The sequence below is a fragment of the Nomascus leucogenys genome, chromosome 18 (genome assembly GCF_006542625.1).
Source record: "Nomascus leucogenys isolate Asia chromosome 18, Asia_NLE_v1, whole genome shotgun sequence".
Taxonomy (NCBI): Eukaryota; Metazoa; Chordata; class Mammalia; order Primates; family Hylobatidae; genus Nomascus; species Nomascus leucogenys.
The window spans coordinates 29,447,895-29,470,328 of NC_044398.1; the positions used below are offsets into that span (position 1 = coordinate 29,447,895).

General features: G+C 51.8%; 1 protein-coding gene across 1 annotated transcript in view; it reads right to left on the reverse strand.

Annotated features, from left to right (window-relative positions):
* The window catches only part of ZCCHC24 (zinc finger CCHC-type containing 24), a 62,791-nt gene extending 40,581 nt beyond the window's left edge, over nucleotides 1–22,210 (reverse strand). The window contains exons 1-2 of the mRNA XM_030799149.1: nucleotides 21,785–22,210; nucleotides 9,179–9,379 (exon numbers count right to left, since the gene is read on the reverse strand). Of these exons, the coding sequence (XP_030655009.1) occupies nucleotides 9,179–9,379; nucleotides 21,785–22,030 (447 nt within the window). The 5' untranslated portion in view covers nucleotides 22,031–22,210. The remainder of the gene's footprint in view (nucleotides 1–9,178; nucleotides 9,380–21,784) is intronic.
* Between the last annotated feature and the right edge of the window lie 224 nt (nucleotides 22,211–22,434).

The window sequence follows — 22,434 nt, forward strand, 5'->3', positions numbered from 1 at the left end:
TAGGAGAGACCCACAGTGGCCACCCAATCGAAAGCTGCCCCAGACATCCTTCAGGGCTTCATTATGACTTCTGTGGACCCGAGGCACTTTGGCCTTTTTGGGCCCTTTTTGCATAAAACCTTATTAAAAATTTTATTTTCTGGCCGGGCACGGAGGCTCATGGTGAGAGGCCGAGGCAGGTGGAACACTTGAGGTCAGGAGTTTGAGACCAGCCTGGCCAACATGGCGAAACCCTGTCTCTACTAAAAATTCAAAAATATAAATATATATATATTCTGACTGCATTGGTGTAAACACAAATCTCCAGGCTGAGTTCATAATTATATATTCATTATTATACTCATTTTCTCTTCTGGTTATAAAATAAATACAAATAGACAAATAGAAACGTATCTGTGGCTGGGTGCAGTTGCTCCCGCCTGTAATTCCAGCATTTTGGGAGGCCAAGGCAGGCGGATCACTTGAGGTCAAGAGTTTGAAACCAGCCTGGCCAACATGGTGAAACTCCGTCTCTACTAAAAATACAAAAATCAGTCGGGTGTGGTGGCGGGCACCTGTAATCCCAGCTACTCGGGAGGCTGAGGGAGGAGAATCGCTTGAACCCGAAAGGTGGAGGTTACAGTGAGCCGAGATCGTGCCACTGCACTCCAGCCTGGGCAACAGAGTGAGGCTCTGTCTAAAAAAAAAAAAAAGAAAAGAAAAAAAAAAGAAACATATCTGTGGACCCTAAAAGTATCATGGGCCTAAGCATGCATGCTACTAACTACTAACTCCTGCTACTCCAGGAGAAGGCAGCCTGGTGCACGCTATGAAAGCACTCTTCTGTGTTCTTCATCTGATCTGATAGGTCCCTATGTTCCCACTGATTTGTACTTACTGCCTGACTTCACCAACCGAAACATAAGCTCCTAGACAGAAGGAGCCTTTCCTGTTTTGCTCATTGTGGTGTCCTCTAATGCTTGCTATGTGTCTGACACACAGTAGACGTTCAATAAATAACCGCAGAATGGAGGGCGAGCCTACCTGTTCATGCACGTGTATTTGTATCCCAGTTGGCAGCTGATTTGCCCAGGCAGCCACCCTAAAGATCTGGTAGCCCTCCTTGCTGCCTGCTCCCTCTTCCCTCTCACTGGGCACCACGGCCCATAGATGGTACTTTTCCATTCCAGAATCCATTCCCTCACCTTCAGCCTCTGCTCACTGCTGTCTTGTGTCCAGTCTTATCAGCCCCTATCCATGCTCAGGGGCTGGCTTCCTTAGCATTCTTGCCTCCTTCAGCCCAGCCTCCAACCTGCCACTAGCAGGATCTTTCAAAATGCCAATCTGAGCATGTCACCTAAAACCATTCTCCCTGGCCTCCAGATAAAGTCCAAGTTTGCATAGCCTGTCACACAAGCCCTTCATCACCTGTTCCAGCCACACCCCCACTCCTCCCCCAGGAGCGCCTACTGTGGCCCAGGGCTCACAGTGCCCGGAAAGCATATTCCTGTTATTTACACGTTCGCTTGGAAGCCTTCCCCACTCCAAATCCAAGCTCCTCCTCTCTGAGGCCTCCCACGAAGCTCCAGGCTGAGCTGGGCCTGCACAGCAAACCTCACCACAGCCCTGGTCCCCCAGAGTGGCCAACACTCTTTCTATCTGTCCCACCGAGGACAGGGGAAGGGCCTTATCTAGCACAGGCCTGGTGCACAAGAAACTCTCAGGAATGGTTGGGTGATGGGAACATGTCCGGAGTCCTGCTCTGTCCTGGACTGACTGTGTGTCCTGGGCACAGATGTGGCACTGCGCCAGGCCCCCACCACAGACCCCTACAGGCAAGTGCAGCTGGCTCAGAGCAACACATTGCTGCTCAGGCCCTCAGAGTCCTGACCCATCAGTGTGCAGAGGCCAAAACGAGATACCAGGCGACCCTGCAGGCAAGCCCAGCAGATACCAACTATGCCGCCCTGCAGTCAGTGGGTTTTCTGTTGCCACCAGAGCTGGCAACCCAACCCACTCCTGACCTGCCTGACTAAACTGGGGCAGCAGACACCCTGAGGCTGGGTGGTGAAACTACCAGGCACACCAACTTGGCCAGACCAGGCCTGGGATGGCCTCTGCCCACATTGTCCTTGTCCCTCTCTACTTCCAGTCATCTATCTTTTTAAAGAACCCTGACTTTCTGGGAATGATAGTGGAGATCAAAGTCTGGATGCCAAGGGTGATACAGGATGATATTGAAAAAGCATGGGCTCTGGAATCAGGAGCACCTGAGTTCCAATTCCAGCTTTGATATTCACTAGCTGTGTGGCCTTGGGCAAGTCACTCAGCTTCTCTGGGTCTCAGTTTTATCATCTGGCAATTGAAGATCACTATAGTACCTACCGAGAGAATTTTTGACAGCATTAAATGAGCTAATACATAGAACATGCTAAACCCAGTGGTAAACTCAGTGCTTAGAGGCTATTACTATTGTATAGTGTATGATATTATTATTACCTTTGGGCCGGATGGCTGGTACACTGCATGAGGACAACAGCAGCTGTTTTTTCAAGAAGCAAATGATAGAAGAAGTAAATCTTGAGTCCCAATCCTTCTTGGTTCAGTGCTGACATTGGCTGGACCATGGCTAGACCATGGCCTAGGCACAGCCTCACCCCACAAGGAAGGACTGCCCTTTGGCGACATTCAGAATTGGCTTCTAGCACCTTCTCCCTCTGTTTTGGGGGTTCCCAGTCTTCCTGCCAGTGTCCAATCCCCCTCCCACTGCCCTGGGGATATGTGAGAGGCCCCATCAGTCTGATGAGCTGAGCTCTGGACACCTCTATCCTACTTTTAAGGTGAGAAAGGACCAAGTAATAAGTGACCAACCCCTGGCTCCCGTGGCAGTGAATGCTTTAAGCTCGCTTTCACTGTTGCCCTCCTCAGACCCCGGGGGCTCCATGGGCAGCTTCAGGACCTAGGCAGGGTGGGCCTAGTGTTCTGCACATTTTACTCCCAGTTAGACCATTAAAGGTTTTTAAAGCATTTAGATCATTTAAAAATCATCTCACAGAAGGAGAGGAGATAAAGGAGCAGAAAGAATATTTGAAGAAATCATGGCTGAAAACTTCCCAAATCTGATGAAAAAATTTAAACAATACGTCCAAGCACTTCAACAGACTTTAAGCAGGATAAACATAAAGAGATCCACAAACAGACACAGTATAGTAAAACTGCTGAAAGCCAAAACAAGGAGCGAATAGAGCTATATAGGAGTAACATTTCTCTATCTCACTGGAATCAGGTTATAAATCTGAGGCATTCTGGTAAGACACAATGTATAAGATAAGCCCTAGAGCAACCGTAAGAAAATAACTCACAAAACATAGTGAAAAAAACATCATTAAAGAAGTTAAAATGTTAGTTAGAAAATTAATGCAAAAGAAAGCAATTTATTGTGTTATTCTTTAGAAGGAATAGGTAAATAAAAAAGATGAGTAATTTAGAAAGCAAATGGCAGTAAAATGGCAGACCTAAATCTATGTCAAAAAGAGCATTAAATGTGAGTGGATTAAACAATCCAATCAAAAGGCAAGGATTTTCAGATTAGACAACAAAAAACAAGATCAACTATATGCTATCTACAGGAGATGCACTTTAAATTCAAATATATGAATAGATTGAAAATAAAAGGATGGGAAAATATCTGTCATGTAATCTGCAACTATTAGAAAGCTAGGTATACTAATATCAGACAAAATATACTTTAAAAAAACAGTTACTAGAGATAAAGAAGGACATTTTATAAGGATAAAATGATTAATCCATCAAGAAGATACAACAACTATAAACATAGGTGCACCTAATAATAGAACACTCAGATGCACGAAGCAAAAACTGACAGAATTGAAAAAAGAAATAGACAAACAATAATTTCTGGAGACTTAAATATCCCCACTTAAAATAATAATAAAAGAACTAGGCAGAATATCAACAAAGCAGGAGAAGACATAGACATCACTATGAACCAATTAGACCTAGCAGACATCTATCAAACACTCCACCAAACAACAGCAGAATACATTTCTCTCAAGTGCACACAAAACATTCTCCAGAATAACTCATAATGCTAGGTTCTGAAACAAACCACAGTAAATTTAGAAGGGCTAATATAATATAAAATATCTTCTATGACCACAATGGAATAAGGTTAGAAATCATTAAAAGATGTTTGGGAAACACGCAAATATGTGAATATTAAACAACACACTCCTAAATAACCAGTGAGTCAAAGAGGAAATCAATCACAAGGGAAATAAAAAAATGCCCTGTGATAAATGAAAATAAGACACAATATACCAAAACTTATGGGATGGGGCTCAGAGGAAAATTCATATCTGTAATCATCTACATTAAGAAAAGAAGGGGCCAGACACAATGGATCATGCCTGTAATCCCAACACTTTTGGAGGCTGAGATGGGAGGATTGCTTGAGCCCAGGAGTTTGAGTCTGCAATGAGTTATGATCACACCACTGTACTCCAGCCTCGGTGACAGAGTGGGATCCTGTCTCCATAAAAAAAGGAAGGATGAAAGGATGGAAGGAAGGAAGGAAAAGAAAAGAAAGATATAAAATCATAACTTAACCTTCCACCTTAAATCTAAAGCAAGCTGATGGAAGGAAATAATAAATATTGGAGTGGAGAAGTGAAAGCCAGCAAAGATACTCATAAACCCTCCATCACAGCAGCAAAATTCACAATAACCAAAAGGTGGAAGCAATCCAGTTGTCCATTGATGGGTGAACTGATTAAAAAAATGTGGTATATACATACAATGGAATACTATTCAGCCTTAAAAAGGAAAGAAATGGATACATGCTACAATGTGGATGAAACTTGAGGAAATTATGCTAAGTGAACTAAGCCAGTAACAAAAGGACAAACGCCATGTGATTCCACTTATATGAGGTACTTAGAGTAGTCAAATTCATAGAGACGGAAAGTAGAATGGTGGTTCTCCCTGCTGGGGGCAGGGAGGGAGAATTATTATGTAATGGGTACAGTATTTTAGTTTTGCAAGATAAATTTCAGTTTTGCAAGATAAAAAGAGTTCTGTGGCTGGAAGGTGGTGATGGTCATACAACAATGTGAATGTATTTAATGCCACTGAACCATAAGCTAAAAATGGTTAAGATGGTAAATTTTATGTCATATGTATTTTAAATATAATTTAAAAATAAAGATTAAAGTGGAAATTAATGAGACAAATAATAGAAAAAAAAATAGAGAAAATCAGCTAAATGAAAAGTTTGTTCTTTGAAAAGTCCAAACTAATTGACAAAACTTTAGCTAGACTGAACAAGAAAAAAGAAAGGACTCAAACTGCAAGAATTGGAAATGAAAGAAGGAACATTATTAACGACCTTACAGAAATTAAAAGGATTATAAGAGAATACTATGGACAACTGTATGCCAACAAATTAGACGGATTAGATAAAATGGACAAATGCCTAGGAAGATGCAAACTATAGCAACTGAGTCAAAAAGAAATAAAAAAAAAATCAGAAAAGGTCTATAATGAGTAAAGAGCTCAGAGCAGTCATCAAAAATCTACCCACCAAAGAAAGCCCGGGTGCAGACAGCATCACAGGCGAATTCTATCAAACATCTGGAAAATAATTAGTGCTGATTCTTTACAAAATCTTCCAGAAAATACAACAGGAAGGAACACTTCCTAACACACTGTAACATGGATGAACCATGAAAATATTATGCTAAGTGAAAGAAGCCAGTCATAAAAGACCACATACTACATGATTCTGGTTATATGAAATGTCCAGAATAGACAGATCTACAGAGAGAGAAATAGATGAGTAGTTATGGATGCGAGGGGATGGATGATCAAGAGGTGATACCTGGGCCAGGCGAGGTGGCTCACGCCTGTAATCCCAGCCCTTTGGGAGGCTGAGGCGGGTGGATCACTTGAGACCAGGAGTTTGAGACCAGCCTGGCCAACACGGTGAAACCCCGTCTGTATTAAAAACAGAAAAATTAGCCAGGCATGGTGGCAGCACTTGGATTCCCAGCTACTCGGGAGGCTGAGGCATGAGAATCACTTGAGCACAGGAGGTAGAGGTTGCAGTGAGCCAAGATGATGCCATTGCACTCCAGCCTGGGCAACGGAGCTAGACTCTGTCTCAAAAAATAAAAAAAAAAGAGGTGATACCTAAGGAGTATGAAATTCCTTTCCAAGATGATGACGACATTCTCTGATTGAGGTGACAGCTGCGCAACTCCAGGCATATATGAAAATCACTGAACTGTACACTTCAAACGGGAATTATATGGGAAGTGAATTATATCTCATAAAGCTGTTCCCAAGAAAATCATTCTACTTTTAAATATTATAGAAGTTAGGTTCTAACACACTATTTCATTTGCGACACAGGTTTCCTTCTGTGGTTTACAAAAGCCCTGTCAACCCGTTCCTCCCTTCAGGGAGCCTTGCACTGAGCACCGCTGTGTGTGAGGTCCCTTGAGCTGGCGCGGTCAGATGGTGAGGATCACAGAGATGAATCTAGCCCAGGATCTGCCCCTGGAGCTATGGCCAGGTGAGGGGTAGACAGCATCCAATCAGGTTCTAGCCTGCCCAAATACCTAGTGCCTTGCCAGATGGGTGCACTCTTCATAGTGACCCAAAGGAGAAAAAAATGCTAGCCAACATTTACTAAGCACTTCCTGTGTGCCAGGCACTGTGCTAAGCACCTTCCATGCATAGTTTCACTATGTCCTCACAATACCCTGGGTGTCGGTGCTCTCCTTAGCCTCATGAGACAGGCGACGAAACTGATGCTGCGAGCCTCTGTCTGTCCTCCCACCACTCATGAAGGGAGGAGGAAGGTGCTTGGGACTTCAGGAGTCCAGGACAGAATCAAGTTTGAGATGGAGCCAGGAGAAGGCCTCAATCAGCTCGAGTGAGAAACTGAGGCCCCACAGACCATGCGGGTCTTAGCTTGGAGTGACATGGAGCTCAAGGAGGCAAAGAACACGGAGATCCCGAGACTGGGAATCTCGTATACGTTCTGCCCTCTCCACCTCCACAAGACTGTAAAATTAGGCCTCTGCTCCTCCTTCTGCCATAGAGTTAAGAGTCCAAAATGAGACGATGATCTCTATGAAGGAAGATCTCACGTTAGCACTGTGCTGGAAGGTGCCAGGGACTCTCTCCCCCAGCATTTAGAAGAGCTCTGGTCCTGTCAGGAGAGAGGATGGTGCATGCATATGCACATACACTCATACACACAAACACACACACCACACACACACACACACACACACACACACACACACACACACACACAAAACCCTCTGCTTTTCCCGGGCCTCTGGCTCACATCCATTGCCTTTGGATATTGGTCACCCTGGGGGAGGCCCTGCCACCCTTCTCCAAAGCCCTTCTCCTGGAGGCATTCCCAGGCTGCCAGCCCAGAGTGAGCGTACCTCTTCGGGGCCCCAGAGCCCCTGTTGATGTCTGAGTGTCACCTGCCTGCCTGGATTAAAATCCCAGCTCTTCCACTGGTAGCTCAATAATCCTGTGTGAGTCCCTTCCTCCCTCGAAGCATCTGTTTCACCATGGAAAACGAGGCAAATAGAGCACTTAACACATAGAGTAGTTTCATGAAATGAAATACTGCTTGGAGAGCACTCAGCACAGTGCCTGTCTCCTTAACAGAGCTCAGTCTGGCTCTGCCCACTTCCCAGGCTGTAGGCAGGGGATGAGGGAGGGCTGCTGTGGATGGCTGTGTGCACATGAGCTGGGGGCCCCTGTGCTGGGGCTCAATTGGACAAAGTGCAACAGGCTATGGACTGCACAGGCCATGAGCATGCCCTTAAGGACCAACTAGATCCTCAGTTGCCTGTTTGCCCCTCATTCTATCTATCCAGAGAACCCCAGGGGGGCTGAGGGTACTCACTCTCTGCTGGGAGCCAGTGGCCTCCTGCTTACTGTGTATATTGAGGGGGAGGACAGGACCCACTGGAGATGTGGGGTCTGCAGGAAAGTCATCAGTGGGTCAGCTCCCACTATGTATGCGGAGTCTGGGATGGGGGCACACAGATCACCTGGGGACCTTGCTAAGATGCTGCTCTGAGAGCCTGCATTTGTAATAGCTCCCTGGAGGCACTGACGCATCTCTGCCAGGGCCGTACTCTAAGCGGCAAGAAACCTGAAGCGTGGTGTGGCCGTTTCTGAGCAGAGTTTGGGAATGTAATGAATGACAAGCACATTTTGGCCTCCCATTGGTCCTGCAGGGACCCAGGCCCACCCAACCACACATCGGTTTCCAGCATCTGGAGGGGAACACTACATGCATTTCCAGAGTTTCCAGGATTCCATTTCCATTACAAACGTAAAATAAAAGTAATGCCACATTATAAAAAAGTTGGAAAATAGGAAAAACTAATAGGAAAAAAAATCACTGATAATCTCATGCTGTATTTAAAATGACTACTACCCTCTTTTCCCAGGATCCCAAAACCATGTCTATCAGTGGGTCAGGGACCACCCTGTCGGTGGGCTGGCGCGGTAGGCCCACTCTGTCATACTGAAGCATTGGGTCAGGTGGGGGCCTGGATCTGCCCGCCCCTCCCTTCTCACTCCAAAGAAAGAGATGCTCCGCCCTGCAGTGCCTGAAGCCTTCGCCCAGCCCTATCCTGGGAGCACAGAGTGTGGGGCAGGGCCCCTCCCTTCTTCCCTCACAGGCTGAGGAGGCAGAGGTGGGGTCCGGGGGAGGGGGTGCACATCTGGATTCCTGGCCCAGAGCCTGCATTCCTTCCCTGTGAATGTGATGAGATGGGGCCTCCAGGGAGCTGTGAGGAGACTGCCCCCTCAGAACAGGCCCCACCTAGCAAAAAAGACTGGTGGAGACCCAAAGGCACAGAACCTCCTTTGGGGGCCCAGTTTGGGTCCAAAAATCCCCCACCCAGATTGCTGACAAACAAGCGTGGGCCCAAGATGGGCCTCTGTCCCGACCACACCAGCCAGCCTTGCCTCAGAAATCCCAGAGGGGACAAAAAGGTAGAGGCCAGAGGACCACGGGGCCACTCATTGGTGGAAGGGGCCCTGGGGACACCGCTTCACCTGCCCTACCCACAGGAGCCTGTCCGCAGGTCAGTAGGGGAGCCCAAGAGCACCCCCTGGGCCAGGGCTGCCTTACCTGGGGGCAGTCCTTGATGTAGTGTCCTTTGTTGAAGCACAGGTGGCACAGGTAGTTGGGTGGGGGCCGCTTGCTGGGCTTGCGGGCCTCAGAGGTGAGGGTCAGGTCTGAGAAGTGCTCAGTGAGGGAGCTGAGGCCATCAGCGATGTTGTTGAGGGAGCCATAGGGCGAGGCGCCCTTGTACACACTGTTGCTCAGCGCCTGCGGGAGACAGAGGCACACACGCTGCAGCCGCGGCCCTGGGAGAAGTTCCGTAACCCCACGCCCAAACACACACATGGATTCACGTTGAGTCTTCAGCTGCCCGAGGGCTCTGGGCTCCAGAAGCCTGAGTTCAAATCCTAACTGGTGTGTCTCCATGGACAAGCCAGTTAACTACTCTGGGCCTCGGTGGCCCTATCTGTAAAATGGGCCTAGTAACAGCTCCTCCTAGGGTTTCTATGAGGCTAAAATGAGGTCAGGAATGGAAAGTAGTTTATCCCATGCCTGGCACTTCGGAACCACTCAGTAAATGGCAATGATGATGATGATGATGGCTATTATTATTATTACCATTAGTTCTTAATATACTGCCATGAGGTAAGAACATATAGTAGAAAGCAACCTGTCAGATTTGGGGCTCTGCCACTAACTGGTGGGGTGCCTTTAGGAAAGTCACTGCTGACTCAGTTTCCCCACCTTGTAAGGAAGGGGAATGTCAGCTTGCGGCATTGCTCCCGCTTCACACTAGACAAGACTGAAGCCCAGCCCTTTGCCAGGTTTCCTGCAGTCCGAGGCTTGTGTAGTCTGTGTGTGGGGAGCCCTCAGCCCAGCCCCAGGCCACCTCTCTGGAGGGAAGTGGTCCATCTCTCTCACCTCCAGATGACAGGAACCAGACATCTTGCTTAGCTTCAAAGCAGACGTGGCCCAGGCCCCCTCCTGGTATATACAGCCTCTATTTATAGGAGTCACGGGCTCCAGGCTGCCTTGTGTACTGGAATTTAGCAAAGGTGGGGCTGGCAGGGAGCAGCCAGGGGTCCCCCTCTCCTGGAGCAAGGCCAAGGCTGAAAGAGGCGGCCTCCCCAGGAGGGTCAACAACAAATCTGGGCTTGGGGCTTGAGTATCTCCTGGCCCCAGCACAGGTGCCCAAGAACTGTAGGAATAAGCTACGGACCTTGGGGGGCCTTGTGTCTGATGGGGAGACAAGGATTTGTTTTGGGGAGTTCCAGGCTGAAGGGGAAGCAAGGCCCTTGAAAGGAAGGGCCTCAGGCTCCCTTACAAAGATGGGGCAGACAGAAGCCCAGGCTGGGAACAGTCCTTTCTGTGTTCCCTTAGCATAGGAAGGGGAGGGAGGCGAGCTGCGAGCTGGCCCCAGGGCACAGGGCATAGCCTTGCCTCCCCCAAGTGAAGCCGATCCTACTTCGCACAAATATGTGTCCCAGCCACTCCACTGTTTCCATCTGCAGGCATCTGCCACTCCCCTCCTAGCGACATGGTCCTCATCATCTGGGTGCCACTGATGTTCTTGGTGCCTCAGGACACATGGCTGTGTGACCACAGCCCTTTCCTTCTGGGCCTCTGTTCCCTCTCGTGTGCATCTGGATCAGAGCCTGGGATGTGGAAGGAAAGACACAGACACCACATCCGGGGCAGGCCAGCCCAGCACGCAGTCATCGATAGTGACTGGGAAGGATCTCAATGGGTCCTACTGACTATATCTTCTCTATCACTGCCCAGCCCGACCACCAAATCCAGGACCAGTGGAAGATTCCACATCGACCTGCATTCAGCCTGATGGGGACTCCAGCTCTCAGATGAGTCTAAGATGGAGCAGTCCACCTTGAGAAGCAGAGGGTCCCCCGTCCCTGGAGCTGTGGGAGCCAATGGGGGTCGACCTTCCAGGGCATGGGGGAGAGTTCCGATAAAAACCAGATCAGAGGATAACAGTGACACAGACCAAGCTCTTGCTGTGACCCCAGCACTGGAAATTTTACACGTATTCAGATAGCTGATTCTCCCCACAACTCTGTGAGTCACTATCCCATTTTACAGATTACATGAGTGTGCCCGAACCTGTATTGAATGACCTGGGGAGCTTATAACAAATAGTTTTCTGGGCCCCACCTCAGACCTACCAAAGCAGCCACCTAGAATCGCGGGCCCGAAATCTGTATTTTTAGGTGTGCGGCAAAATATACACAACAAAATTGACCATTTTAATGATTTTTAAGTGTACAGTTGAGTGGCATTAAGAGCATTCATGCTGTTGTGCAGCCATCGCCACCGTCCAGCTCCAGAACTTTTTCATCTTCCCAAACTGAAACTCCATCCCCATGAAACAACAACACCCCCGCCTACTGCAGCCCAATCTGTATTTTTCAAGCTCCTCCAGGCAATTTAGATACAACCACCCCAGCCCCACCCAGCCTTGGAGCACTTGGACTTCCCAACCATCAGGGTCTCCCCTTATCTTGACTCTAAGACTTTCCCCACACCAGAAGGCCCCTCCCCCTCCAAATCCGCCCCAGCCTCCCAGAGAAAAGTTCATCCAAACAAGAAACTTGAAGCTCCAAATGGTGTGACTCACCCTCATGGCTGGGAAACACAATTTCACAAATAACAACCCTCTTAATATTTTTTTCTTTTTCTTCCTTTCTTTCTTTCATTCCCCCCCCGCCCCCGATAAGATTTAAGCAAGTCCACAGGAATCAGGCTGTTTGGCGGCAAATTGTCAAGAGGAAGGGGAAGTTCGGTGGGTGCCAGAAAGTGCACTAATTACACCCTGAAAAACCTCTCCCCCATCTTGCGGCCACGGTCCCCCGCCCACGGACGGCCCCACAGGCATCCCTGGGCAGCCAGAGGTCTCTGAGCGGGTGCCCTCTCCTTGGCAGCTTGACACCCCACCCTCTGGAGGGCCACAGCCTTGCCCCTGCCCCAGGCAGCTCCACAGTGAGAGAAGCGAGGCCAGAGCTTCCCCCTCTCATGACCTTCCCACCTCTAGTGCCCTCCAGCCTGTCTCCAGGGAATTAGGGCCCTTCCCCCAGCCCTAATTCCAGACGAATGCTACCTTAGAGCCGAAAGGGCAGAGACCGTCAGCTGACCCCACCTCATTCCCACATGACAGATAGGGAAACTGAGGCCCACAGGGGCACAGGGACGCAGACCAGGGCACCCAGCCAGGCCCCAGGACCAGAAGTCCTGCTTGGCTGGCCAGTGTGAAGGGTGGGTGAGGCAGTGAGCTGCTTCCTCTCCGAAGCCCCGTTTGAGCTCGGGCCAGGGAGGTGAAAGGCAAATCAGCCTCCTGGCTGTTTCCACAGCCTGTGGGGACTGGATGGAACAGAGGCCAGGACACAGAGCTCTATCTCCTCCTGCTTGCAGCTGGGGCTTGGCCTCTTGGGTTTCCCATAGTGTACAGCGTAAAATGGAGCAGGGAAGAAGGGCAACCTTGCCGATCCCTGTGGTCCTGCTTTCCTAGGGTCCAGACACCCAGGTCCTGAGAGACGCCCCTGGAGCCTGGCATGCAGAGGCCGACACAGGCACCATCTGTTCTGCGGCATTCCTTCTGTGGCTGGAGCGCAAGGCGGCCCTAGAAGCCTTCATCTGTCAGCCCTAACCCTGCTCCTCTCACCATGCCCACCGCGCAGCTCTGCCTTTCTCCCTGCAGCCCGCACTCGCTGCCTCAGCCTGGGAATGCCCTTCTCTATGTCCATCCAGAACCCCTCTGGGGCCTGGCTCCAGATCGGGCTCTAACTCCAGTGTTGTGGCCTTGACCCCATCCCTTCCCCTTACTCAGGCCTCAGGCTCCAAGGAAAAGCATGAAAAGCACAGATCCAGGTGCTCCTGAAGCACCCCAGGCCATAGAGGCCCGGACTCCCACCAGAGGCCTTGCTGACCCCTCCCATCCCACCGTAGCCCAGTCCAGCACTGCAGTTGGCAGGAGGGGGGCAGGGATCATGGCACAGACCTGCCTGAGTGACCAATGGAGCTCTGAAGTCGCTCTCTAATCTCTCCCTGTGTGTGAGGCCTCCTCACCTCTCCCACAAGGCTGGACGTCCCTGAAGACAAAGATTCTGCAACCCTCCATTGCCCTACAGCCTGCCCTGGGTGCAGATGGTCACCGGCAGGGAAGGGGCTGCCCACGTGACAGATAGGGTAACGGATGCCCTAGCGGTCTCCTCCTTTCCATGGGCCGAGTGGAGGGGCACTCCCACCTTAGATTAGGCTGTTCTGGGCACTGGTGCAGGGCAAAGCCACTTATGCGATAAGTGGAAGCCCCTGGGCCATCTAGGCCCAAATCGCCAGGCTTAGGGAAGAGGCCACCTCTCTTTCCTCCCTAGGTCAGTGACCCCAGCAACTAGCAGGAAGCATGTGACCCTCACACCGCATCTGGGGGACCGTGCATCACACTCCTGCCCAGTGCTGGAACTTCTCCAAGGTTTTTGCTTGGCTGTTGGGGAAAGGAAGGTGGGAAGACATTATAGTTTACCTTTTTTTTTTTTTTTTTTTGAGACAGGGTCTCACTGTTCTTACTCTGTCACCCAGGCTGGAGTGCAGTGGCACAATCACAGCTCACTGCAGCCTAGACTTCCTGGGCTCAGGTGATTCTCCCACCTCAGCCTCTCAAGTAGCTAAGACAACAGGTGCGTGGCACCACGGCTGACTGATTTTTTGTATTTATTATTTGTAGAGATGAGGTTTCACCACGTTGCACAGGCAGGTCTCAAACTCCTGGGCTCAAGCGATCTGCCTGCCTCGGCCTCCCAAAATGCTGGCATTACAGGCATGAGTCACCGTGCTCGGCCTGTGGTTTACTCTGATCATGTGGTGTGTCATATATTTGACTAAATCCTTTACCTTTCTTAGTCCCCTCATACCTGGCAAGAATACTATTCAAATGGGCGTTATTGGCCCCATTTTATAGAGCTAGAAACTGAGGCTCAGAGAGGCTGAGTGATTTGCTCAGGGTAACACAGCCAGCACGTGTTGCCCTGTTATAGTTTAGCCTCTACATGGCCTCCAAGGCTTGACCTCCCCTATAGGAAGGGGAGTCAGAGGAAAATGCCAGGTGCGGACCACTCTACTTGGCACGGAGGCCCTGTGACATCATATGCTAGGTCCCTCGGCCCTGGCAAGATGAGGGACCACTGTCTTTGGGCTGCATGAGGGGTGCAGGCCCTGGGGATGGTGGTTTTGCTGCAGAATACGGGGTGCAGAAGCAGAGATTTCCAAGGCTGACTCCAGTTCTCCCCGGAGCAAGCCTGACAAGTGGGACTTCTTCTCTTTTCTTCCCTCCCTGCAGGACAGTAGGTAGGCACAGTGGGTGAGGGGTAGTAGGAGTTAGGGCAGGAGGGTAGAAGCTGCAAAGGGCAGCCCAGAGGGAGAAGAGAGGGCACAGAGACAGGACAAGAGACAGACAGCAGAGGCAGTGACAGCAGGCAGGATGGGGAGCAGCATGTGCTGGGAAGGACATGGCCACAGTGAGACCATGGAGAAGGCAGTGTCTGGGCCAGGCTACCAGGCAAGGCAGAAGCAAGTGCTGAGTCCTGCTCCCCAGGCCTGAGAAGGCCCCGGAGGAGGAACTCTGATTCGAGTTCCTAGCTCTGTAGGGGTTCCTTTCATCAGCTCAACAACCGCTTTCTTATCCCAAAGCCACCCTACTCCACCCCACAGACACGCGCACGCACACACGCACCCACACTCCTCTGTTTGGGACAAGAGACCATTCATCTCGCAAATGAATCCACTCTGGTCCCAAGAGGATCTGTACTTCCTCCACCCCAGGCATCTATCTGGGGCTGGTCAAACACATACATGTCCGATATATACAGAGGTGGACACCAGCCGGTCTCAGGGAGACAAGGAGACAGCCCATGGGCAAGTCGGGAAGCGAGCCAATGGGAAAACATGGCCACACCTTGACTGAGGGTTTTCAGCTGTGCTCAGCCCCGGCTCTGTTTGTTTCCCAGGTCTAAAGCTGACCCATGGGCCAGGACAGTGCTGGGCTGGCCACGACAGGCACAGCAACCCTTCACCCCGGACCCCAGAGGGCACCACTGCCTCCTGGAGGCCCATTCACCCAGCAAACGTAAAACACAGTTCCCTGGACACAGTCAGTGCTTAGCAAAAGATTCTTATTTAAATCACAAGTCTAGGTTATTTTTGGTGGGGGAGTGGGCAGAGAGAAATAGGGAAAGGACCCAGGAAAGGGGGAGTGGACAGTGGCAGCAGGACAAAGCAGAGGAGACCTGGGGAGATCCCTTTCCTCCTTGGTTCCAACAGCTCCAGCCCAGGGTCACCACTCACCTGACAGGTGCTCACGCTTCACAGCTATAAGCCCTCTGCCCAGCTAGTGTGTAAGCACTGGGGACTGGGCTGCCTCTTACTGCTAGAGCATATTTGTTGAATGAAAGCAGAGAGCAAGAATATGAGAATCCCAGGACTGGAAAGGACCCGTATTTTTAGCTAGACTGTACTCGGTCTGGAGTACCACTGAGGCTTGCAGCCTCCATTGCAGGGATCCTTGATCTGTGATCCACTGTGGGCACGAAGGTGTGCATGATCCCACTGAAATCACATGCAAACATGTATATATGCATGTGCACGCATGCTTATGTTCTGTGCGTTGTGCTGGCAGCAGAAACTCTAGTTGTCTTCAGATTCTCAAAGAGGTCCCTAACGAAAGAAGGTCAAGGACCATTCATCAGCATACCCAAGCCTCTGCTGAAACACTTGTAGGGGACAAGGTTTCACTATCTCCCAAGTCAGCTCATTCCAATGAATCAAGAAATCAATAAATATTTTTTTCTGTGAGACAAAACAAAAGGCGGAGGCTCAGAAGAGTACTTACATGCTCACAAGCCTGGAGGTGGAAGGGAGGAGGGGAGGTTACAATTCAAGACACCCGCCCATGTGGAAAACATTAACTAAGCAGCTAGCATGTCCTGCACGCTAAGAACCAGATGCCAGGACTACTAAGTAGAAAAGACAAGATTCCTACTCTCAGGGTGCTGACAATCTAACTACTGAGACAGACACACATATTGCTATTACAGGACAAGACCAATCGTTTAGACATGCTTTACAAAAAATTAGCCAGGTGTGGTGGCGGGCACCTGTAATCCCAGCTACTAGGGAGGCTGAGGCAGGAGAATCTCTTGAACCTGGGGGGAGGTGGAGGTTGCAGTGAGCAGAGATCACGCCACTGCACTCCAGCCTAGGTGACAGAGCCAGACTCCATCAAAAAAAAAAAAAAAAAAAAAAAGACATGCTTTACCAGAGCACCTACAACTCATCTTTCACAGGCTCACAGCAGCTGGAAAGAGGTCTGCTCCCAGTGGCAGCCAAGTAAAACCCCTCAGAGAAAGGACATCCATTTGTGTCATAAAGAAGCCAGTTGGAATGTGTCCATGTACAAGGGCAGGGAATGGCATTTTAGGTAGCAGCAATAGCAAGTGCAGGGGCTTAGAGGAGGGGGAGTGCTTGTTGTTTTCAAAAACCCCAGGTAGACCAGTATGGCCAGAGGAGGGCTGAATAAAGAATCACATGCCACCACCACCACCATCACGACACACACACACACACACACACACACACACACACACCAGATCGAGGACCTGAGACCTAGGCTGGAGTCCTGGTTCTGCCCCTCATTCCCTGAATGCATCATCTTTCTTTAGAAGAGCCTTAGTTTCCCCATCCAGAAAATGTGGATGCTGCACACAGGCTAGGATATGGGTGCAGAAGCAGTAGGAAGTACTCAGTGCCCATCTTCTCTGCTTCTCTTAAAACAGGCCAGCCCTGGACTCATGCCCCCATGCTGGGTTGATGGGGAGTGGCTGGAACAGGGACATAGTAGGAAACCCAGTACTCATGACCAGTACTCAGCAATTCCAGAAAGTTTGGGGATCAGGGACAAAATGTTGGAGGCACTGAAGCTTGATAGGATGCCCCTGTCCAGACGGATTGCTGCCTGCCCTCACTGGGACCTGGAGGCTGATCCAGGGGAGAGCAAACCTGGGGACCAATTGCAGGACGGGTTGCAGAGGCAACCCGTAGCTGGAACACAGAAGAATTCTAGATGTAGCTCTCCCACTGACTGGCTAGGTGACTGGCCAGGCCTCTGTGTCCTCTTCTGCAAAAAATGGGAGCTATAGGGAAAGAGAGGCCATGAATAGAGCACCACCCAAGAGCAGGGGACTGTTCCACAAGGGCTATCTCCTCCCGGAGCCCTCCTCTGGGTACTGACGGTATCTGGCTCCCTGCCACTGCTACTTACTGATTACTAATGCCGTCTGCTTTCCTCCCTCCCACCTGACTCAGAAGGTCCACGAGGTGTGGTCTTCCCTCTGAGCCCATGCCTGTCCAGTCAACGTAATCTGACAGAGGGAGGGTCAGGTTGCCTCAGCCAACAGCTTCTCAAATGACGGTCCTCCTTGCCTGAGTCACACTTCAGCTTCTCAAGGGTGGCCAAGAGAGCTGGGAGCATCCTCCCGAACTCTGGGCTGGAATAGAATGGCCATTGCTCTCAGGCCCTGGGGCTGCCCCCTAAACACACACACACACACACACCACAAAGGCTGCTGGGAACCCACCTGAGCTCCTTAAGCCCACTCTCGAACATAGGCACCTCATATCCTTGGGCAGAAATGTGGCTTTGTTCCATACATCCACACTGGTCAGGCAGCCCGTGGGCTTATCTCCATCTGTTGAGGGCACATCCAAACCCTCAGAAAACTGTCAAGACTGGGGCCTTTTAAAGAAGGACACTGTAGGTACTCCTCTAAGGATTTTAATGGCCATGTCCACACAGAAGGGCTGGGCCCAGGGAAAGGCCATTTGTTAAGCCTTGTGACACCCTTGCTACTATTCTCAAACCTCCAGTGGGTAGACCTGAGCAGCAAAGAGAAGTTTCATTGCTGCAGAGGCTAATGCTCTAGGAAGAGCTTCCTAAAGGTTGGAACTATCCAACAATGGAGAGGTCTTCCAGGAAGGACACTGGCAGGTGTCCTGAGCCAAAAATGTTCTCTGCTCAAATAGGTGTGGGAACTGTCAAGCTGAAGAAAGGTTAATAGGTTTTGCACTGCAGGGCTTCTCAGAGCCTTTACTTGCTAGTGGGCATTGTGTGTTTCCAAGGGAAAGGAAGGACACTGTGTCTTCCAAATGTATTTGACCACAAAGTCCTTCCTCCAACATTCACAAAGTGGGGGTCTCTTGACAGTAGGGCCACACCTTCCAGCTACCTCTGTCCCTAGAAAAAGAGGGAAAGAGAACAGCTGCCCTAAGAATTCTACCAGAATGGAGTGAGACAGCCACATCTCCCTGGAGGCTGGAGGGTACAGGGACTACCTGGCAGGGGCTCTGGGCAGCCCTCCAAGAGGCCCAAGAGGTCATCTTCACAAGGAGGTAACTCAGCTTTTCCAGAAACGACTCCCATAGCCCCTTTACGGTTGTGAATTTAAGTTCCAAACAAGACTTGGCAGGGAAGACCCCATGCAGCCCAGCCCCCACTCCGTCTAAGAACTGCCTTCCTTGGGTACCTGGAGAGAGAGAAGGGGCCCAGCCAAGGGCCTTAGGAATCCCTTTCCAAAAATGTATCATTGTTGCCGTAGATCAGGTTTTTGAAACTGGGTTTCACGGGGCCTAGTTTGTAGACCCAGAAGCCTTTTAAGAAACTGTGCAAGGTGCTTGTGTCCGCTTTGGCCTGGCACCCTCACCACAAGCTGGGAAGTCCCCACAAGAATCCAAGTCACCTCCTCGTGCTTGCTCCTGTACCAGGAACTCTGGTGTGAACTCTGCCATCTCTCTCTCTGCTCTCAGGGGCAGTGTGCCACTCAGAACCGTTGGCTTATCTTCAGCTTCCAGAGCTGAGGTTCCAGGGGCACAATGGGCTTCTGTGCCCCCATGTCCTCACCCCCACTTAAATCCCAGCTGCATTCATGGTGTTTTGCTATTGTGATGGGAGCAGCCTGGGGGTGGTGCAGGAGGGGGTGGGCTCTTGGCACAGGGGTTGGCGCAGACAGGCCGTGGTCAGTGGTCAGCATGCAAGTCACATCCGCAGGCACTGCCACCGGGCCTGCCAGGCCTCGCACAGAATGGTGATGCTCCTGGGCCCCCTGGGTCCCTCCGTAGAGTCCCCTCCGGCCCACACACGACTCGCTTCCTCTCTGACCAGCCCCTTGGTGGCATTGAGGTGGGGGGTATTTTTTCTTGCCTTCTCAGCCAGTTGCTGTTTTGGAGCCATATTAGGTCACCAGCTAAGCCCTGGGCGCAGGAAAGGCCTGTCCCCAGGAACACAGCTGAGGCTTTGAGAGGGTTTAGGAGGCGAAGTGGGTGGGGGGGTGAGGATGAGTGAGCCTGAAGCCAAGAGAGCCTTCCAGAAGTCAGCAGGCACAGCCCTCCATCACCTCCGAGGAAGCCACTGGCCTGTGAGCATCAGAGAAACCCCTCTTGCCTCCCCCAGCACTCTCTTGTTTGAACAGGTCTCAAATACTATAGATATACCATCTGGGGTGTAGCATAGATTAAATTTAACAGACAGGTAAGCTAAGGCCCAGAGAGAGACGGGGTTCCCTGAAGTCAGGTTGTGAAAGACATTTCCCCACCACTGCACTATACAGTATAACCTTTTCCTGCTCCTTTCACACTGTGTGACTTTATGGGGAAACTTAGGTAGGCAGCAATGAAGTGACAGAGGGCAGGTCTCACTGAGCTCCAGTTGGGATCCTGGATGCCAGAAATTTTCAAAAAGCAGCCCAACATCCTATTCTCATAGGGTACTCTTGATGGTCCCAAACTCCCAGGTCCTCTCAGGGGAGACCCACAGGTGGGGAACAATGCCACCATAGTAGGGGGGGCAAAGGAAGGATAGAAGAGGTTGATTAGGGGTCGACACTTGACCTGTGGGTCATGTTCCCCCTTCTCCCAGGGTGAGAAACTCCCGTGGGGCTCCCACAAGCACCCCCATCAAATCACCCACCATTCATACCCTGTATCACCTTGTCTGTTTACTCATCCATGGCCCCCACTAGCCTGTGGCTGTGAATCCCCCCGGGGCCTGCCCAGAGCCCAACAAATGTTTGGTAAGAGAACAAACAACTGAAAAGATGCATGCACCGAAGAAACATCCCACAAACGGTCCTCCAAAATCACTGGTCACCTGAAGCCAGTTCCCCGAAGAGGCAGAAAAATCTCTTACAAGAAAGAACGATCTCCAGCCAAGAACTATTCCTCACGTGGAGAGAATGCTTTACAGTTTACAAAGAGCTTTGGCATAGAAATGCTTTTGCCTGACACCAAAGGGTGCACTTCCAGACTCATCTTCCTCCTCTGTACCCAGCCCCCTCCCACGCCTGTTCTACCCACACAGGTCAACAGGTCAGCCTGGGTAGTGTTGGCCTTGGGCCAGCATTTTATATGTCCATGTCTCCCCTAGTAAATAATGGCAGAGTTGAATTCAAGGGCGACCCTCTGCCTCCCTCTCTTGTCTCCACATAGGCTTTCCTCCCCAACCCATTCAGGACTCTGACTCTCCTAAAACTCACCGGTGTGCCCAGGTCTGGAAGGAAAGTGACCCCCATGTGTGTCCTCCCCCTAACACACCTCTTGCATCTTTGCAGAGAAAGCCCCCACAAGAGGAGAAAGTGAAGGCCACAGATGGGTGTCTGAAATTCCCAAATGAGGCAGGAGTAAATGGAGGGAGGGGAGGAGTCCAGCCCACGGAAAGGAGTGGTATCTGGGCAGGCCCTGGAGACTCTTCAAAAAGGCTGGGAGGTGGTGGCGATCTGTGTATTTATCTTGCTGGCAAAGAGGCGCTGCCCAGTCAACTTTGTAACTGAATCTACCAAACAGGCAGACTTTGCAACACAGCCGGCCCAGGTTTCTGCAGAAGGCGCTGGGCAGCTGGAACCTCTCCCCCTTTCTAGCCCCCTCCCAAGAGCTCAAGAGGATTTCCCTTTCATTTCCTTCCAGGCTAGGAGGGCTGGGGACAGCGCAGTCTGTGGGGTCAAGCCCTCAGAAACCACTTCCTATGCGGCTGGGGGAGGGCGAGCAGCTGGAGGACGTATCTGGGGTCCCCAAGTGAGAACAGCAGGAGAAGCCCTCTGGGCAGTCACTGCTCTCCAGGGTGCCTTTCGAGTCGGGAATGGCAGAGGTCGGAGAAAAGATTTTAGGCCATTCCAGAGGAGCTCCCAGCAGAATCTGCACTCTCAGTCCCAGCCCGCGGTGGCCAGGACGAGGATAGGGTTGGGAGTGAAAAGGACGCTTGGAAGGGGCTCCCCGCCCAGACCGCACCCCAGCTGTCTGAAGAGAATCCGGAGACAACCCCTCCTCAACTCCCTCCCCCAACCCCTTTGGAGCAGGGCTGCCCTGGCAGGGAGAGGGGGCAGGAGAGCCCCGCCCCGGCCTGCGTTGCTCCAGCCCGGGCTCGGCCGGGAGGTGACGCGCTCCCGGCACCCCGGGGACTTCGGGCGGCGAGTTTGGCAGAGTTGAACGAAGCCAAGCCAAGCCGGGCCGGGCAATGCGGAGCCGGGCCGCGCCAGGCCAGGAAGAGCGGGTCAGACAGGGAACGGCCCGCCACGGTGGGGCGGTGGGGATGTGGGGCGGTGGGCGGGGGCGCGCGGGGGCACCCACCTCTCCGCGCTGCAGCTGGAAGAAGCTGTTGAGATAGCTGGAGTGCAGGGGCGAGCCCAGCTGTTCCGGGCGGCCCTTGCCGAAGGCCAGCTCCGGGGGCGCGGCGCCAGCGGTCGGCTCGGGCCGGAAGGCATCGAAGGCGCTAGCCTGGTGCGTGTCCTGCAGCGACAGGTAGACCCAGTTGAGCAGCTGGGCGGGCTGGTACACCGAGGCGGCGCTCGTGTCGATGGCCGACAGCAGGCTCATTTTGCCGCGGCGGTGCCGGCTCCTCCCCGGCCGCCCGCTCGCGGCCCCCCTCCGCAGCGGAGGGGCGGGCACCGGGGAGCCTGTGCCCACTGCCCGCCTCCCGAGCCCCGACGGCGATCGCCCCGCGCCCTGCGCCCCGCGCGCTGCCCGCAGCCGCTGCCGCTGCCGCCGCCTCCCCCCGACTGCAGCCCCGGCGCGCGCGGGCGGTGGAAGGAGGCAGCGAAAGTTGGGCAGGAAACTTTTGGCCCCGCCCCCTCCGCCCAGCCCACTGCGTCCCGCCCCGCCCGGCGATCCGCTATCTGCCTCGCTGCTCACCCCTCCAGAGGCGGCTCCCGGGGTGGGGTCCACGATGCCCCGCCTACTCCCTGCCCCGCCTAGCACTGTCCTCGCCCTGCATTGGCTGT